The sequence below is a fragment of the Geospiza fortis genome, unplaced genomic scaffold, assembly GCF_000277835.1.
Source record: "Geospiza fortis unplaced genomic scaffold, GeoFor_1.0 scaffold145, whole genome shotgun sequence".
In the NCBI taxonomy this organism is placed as follows: Eukaryota; Metazoa; Chordata; class Aves; order Passeriformes; family Thraupidae; genus Geospiza; species Geospiza fortis.
Genome location: NW_005054362.1, coordinates 2,455,129 through 2,458,768, shown reverse-complemented (window position 1 = coordinate 2,458,768; position 3,640 = coordinate 2,455,129). Strand labels below are relative to the sequence as shown.

Here is a 3,640-nt window from a genome sequence, read left to right as displayed (position 1 = left end):
GCGGAGGGACGTTGAAACTCATCCTGGCCATGGCAGGGACATTTCCCACTGTCCCAGGGTGCTCCAGCCTGTTGGGCACTGCCAGGGATCCAGGGGCAGCCACAGCTGCTCTGGGCACCTGTGCCAGGGCCTCACCTCCCTCACGGGGGGAATTTCTCCACGAAATGCCTGTCCTTGTCAGTGTGAAGCCATTCCCTGTGTCCTGTCACTCCAGCCCTTGTGAATCGTCACTCTCCATGGTTTTTTGTCGGGCCCTGCAGGGCCACCCTGAGCTCAGCCCAAAGCTGCTCCTGCCCAGGTGAGCACCCCAGCCCTGCCAGCCTTTCCTGCCAGCAGAGCTGCTCCATCCCGGGCCTTTCCTGCCAGCAGAGCTGCTCCATCCCTCTGCCCATCCCGCTGCCCCTCCGGGCTCTCTCCAGCAGCTCCGGGTCCCGGGGAGGGGATGGGGAGCCCCGGGATCCCCTCAGCACCGGGCGTTTCCCCACACCGGGGTCGGTCCCTGAGGGAGTTCGGGCCTCGCTGGAGCCCCTCGGCTCCTGCACCGCGTCCCGATGCAGCCCGGGGCCGGGCGGAGTCCCCAGGGAAGAATTCCCCGCGGGCGCCATCAGCGCGGAGTTTATTCAGCCGCCACCCCGCAATTAAATCCTGTCAGTCAACACATCCCAGCCGCTCCCTCCGTGGATTTACTCCGCTCGATGCCAGTGCCCTCGTTTGTCTTTCCTTGTCCCCATTTTTAAAGGCAGCCCCGAGATGGGATCCTGCAGAAATTCACCCTTTATCACAGAATTTCTGCTTCTTTCCAGGTCAGGGACAAGGATCAGTCCCTCACCGGCTCCAGTGTCACCTGACACTAAGGGGACAGACAGGTTCTTTTAGGAATTCTTGGCAGAATGATGATGGCTGTAAATCATACTGTAATTAAAGCTTTATTAACTGGATAATTATGATTCATACAGCAGAGAATTTATGAGTAGAACAGCACAGGATTTCCTCAGGCAGAATCAATGGAGCACAACGAGCAATGTGATCCAGAATTTATAAAACAAAATCCTAACTTTGCTGTAATTTATAATCACCTCAGTCCTAAGCACTTTTTAATCTCCTGGGCTCTCTGCAGATCTGCTCAGACCTTCATACAAGGTTTGCTGTACCAATATAAACATCATAAAGGAGACTTAGAAATTACACAAACCAGTAGGAGTCACTCAGTGCTGGCAGGAAGGAGATGACAGTGGCTGTCCCTGGCTGGGGAGGGCACAGCTCTGCCTGCCCAGCAGCAATTCCAGTCCAAATTTCCCACTTAGAACTCAGTTCTGATTTTCTAGGCAGTGCTGGGTGACAGATCCCTGCCCTGTGACCTTGGGGCTGGGAGGGAGGGGAAGAGGAAGGAAGCTGAGAAATCTGTGGGATTTGTCTGCTGGGTTCCCAAGACCTTCAGGGCCTGGCACTGAGGGAAAGGGAATGAGCACAGGAGCTGCTTGGGGAATGGCTGCTCACTCTCTCCTCACTGAGGGCTGCTACAAATGAATCTGGTGAGGGGGAAATAAACGGGAGGAGCTGCCTGGATCAGCTGTTTGCTCTGACAGGGCAGCTTAGCCTGTCTCCACCGCTCTTAGCAGTAATCCCTGCATGACAGCACTTGTCTCACTCCCAGCAAATGTCTTTATTTTGGACAATGCCTCTATTGTCAGAACAAAAACCAGATTTTGGAGGTGTCAGAATGCCTGAAAGGCTGAGAGCTCACAGCTCCACTTGACACTTCCACAGAAAAGTCCTCACTCACTTTTTAAGCCAAACACTCTGTGTCCCAGAGGTGCCCTCAAACAAAAACAACTGGTTTAAAACAAGGAGCAGACTGCTGGAGCTGTTTCCCTCAGCCCTGCTGATGTCTGACCGTGTGCTCTGTTGTTCACTTGCAGATTGAGGCAGAAGTGCAGAGGAGGAAGCAGTTACCCCATCAGTCAGTGGAACGCAGAGCCATCATCTCCAAGTGCTACAAACCAAAACACCCAGAGGTGTACACTCTGCAGGTACACAGGAGGTTTGGAATCCCTTTTGCACCCAGAAAAGAAATCACCTGAGAGTTTTATTTTTGCAGTTTGTTTCCCCCTCTCCTCGGGACTGCACACTGCTAAAGCTGCACTGGATTAAAACACAGGTGTAGCATATGAAAACTGGATTTAAAACCTTAAAAACACAACAGCACAGCGTGCTCTCAAGGCAAGATTCCTGGTGTTCCAGCCAGGAAAGGCTCTTTCCTCTCATGTCTGTGATAAATCTGGCCAGTTACTCCCAAAAAAAGCCATGAACTAAAGCAAGCAGCAGCTGCCCTGCCCCAGCAGGTAAAGCAGCAGTGCCATTCTGCATTTCCTGCTGTGCAATCACCCACGTGTGACTCAGCCTTGCTCCCCCGAGGGACTGGGATTTCCCTGGGAGCCCATTTCCCTCTCTGGGCTGATTGTGTTTCTGTGTGCTTTTCCCACCTTTCCCTTGACACCAGGATTCCTTCCTGGCCCCAGAGTTTCTGGAAATCGAGAGGTTCTGCACATCTCCAGGTGCTGATCTCCAGGGCCTCCTGAGCTACCTCGAGTCCTTCTCAGGTAAAGAAAACAACACAGAGAGCTCCCTGGTGAGAGCTGTTCCCAGGCCCTGTCTGGAGCAGCTCTGCTGTGACACAGCTGAGGCACACAGGATGTCACTCCCGCCTGAGGAGGGGCTCTGGAGAGGCAGCAGCTCTGGATCTGAGGCCGTTTTCTGCTTTCCCATCCTGCTGATGTCTCACCAGGGGCTCCAGCTGCAGCAGGGCTGGGGTTTTGGGTGTTCCACACCTCACCAGGAGCCTGCTGAGGGAGCACTGGGAGCTTGGCTTTCCTCCCTGGGTGCTTTCCCATTGCAGACAGTTCCTGTGGGTCAGTCTGGGCTGAAACAGCTTCAGTCTAGATTTCAGTCTTTGAAAAGGAGAGCTGGGTTTCCAGTGAAGCTCCCTGCCTACCAGAAAAGCTGCCAAGATGCAGAGGGGAAGAGGCAGAGCTGCCTCCTTTCCTCAAGGCACAGGACAGCAATGTCTGTGTGCAGAGCTCCTGGATTTATCCAGGGAACCAGTTCCAGACACAGCCCTGGAAATAGGGGACCAGCATGAAAAACAACAAATACACCCCAGGGAATGGTCCCAGCACAAGGGGAGCCCGTGGGTGCTGTGCTCTCCCTGCCAGCAGCTCAGAGCAGCTGCACAGGAGCACTGGGAACCTCCCTAGCAAACTCTGTCCCTGTCCTGACAGACAAGAGGATCTATCGGCTCCCAGTGTTCACAGAGCAGTTCTGCCAGGCCTTGCTGGAGGAGCTGGAGAACTTTGAGCAGTCAGACATGCCTAAGGGCAGGCCCAACACCATGAACAACTACGGGGTAGGACTCATCCCCTGTGCTTCTCTTCCTCCAAATTTAAATCAAGGAGAGTTTTTAAAGAACACTCACCTTTTAATCTTATTACTCTCTGTTTCCCCCCCGTCCCTCTCCACTTTGATCCTCCTTCCTTTCCCCTTTGCTCCAGCGTCCTGGAGCTGAGGCAGGAGGAGGGCAGAGCTCTGAGGAGGCTGCTGAGCTGCTCCCCCCGCTGTCCCGGCGGCGGTTCTGCTGAACGAG

The 3,640-nt window shown here is 54.2% G+C and overlaps 1 protein-coding gene across 1 annotated transcript in view; it reads left to right on the top strand.

The window, feature by feature from the left end:
- Positions 1-271: 271 nt before the first annotated feature.
- Positions 272-3,640, top strand: part of OGFOD2 (2-oxoglutarate and iron dependent oxygenase domain containing 2) — a gene marked incomplete at its 5' end in the record, with an annotated part of 4,706 nt that continues 1,337 nt past the window's right edge. Inside the window, 4 exons of the mRNA XM_031059525.1 lie at positions 272-298; positions 1,920-2,030; positions 2,501-2,600; positions 3,279-3,464. Of these exons, the coding sequence (XP_030915385.1) occupies positions 272-298; positions 1,920-2,030; positions 2,501-2,600; positions 3,279-3,464 (424 nt within the window). The remainder of the gene's footprint in view (positions 299-1,919; positions 2,031-2,500; positions 2,601-3,278; positions 3,465-3,640) is intronic.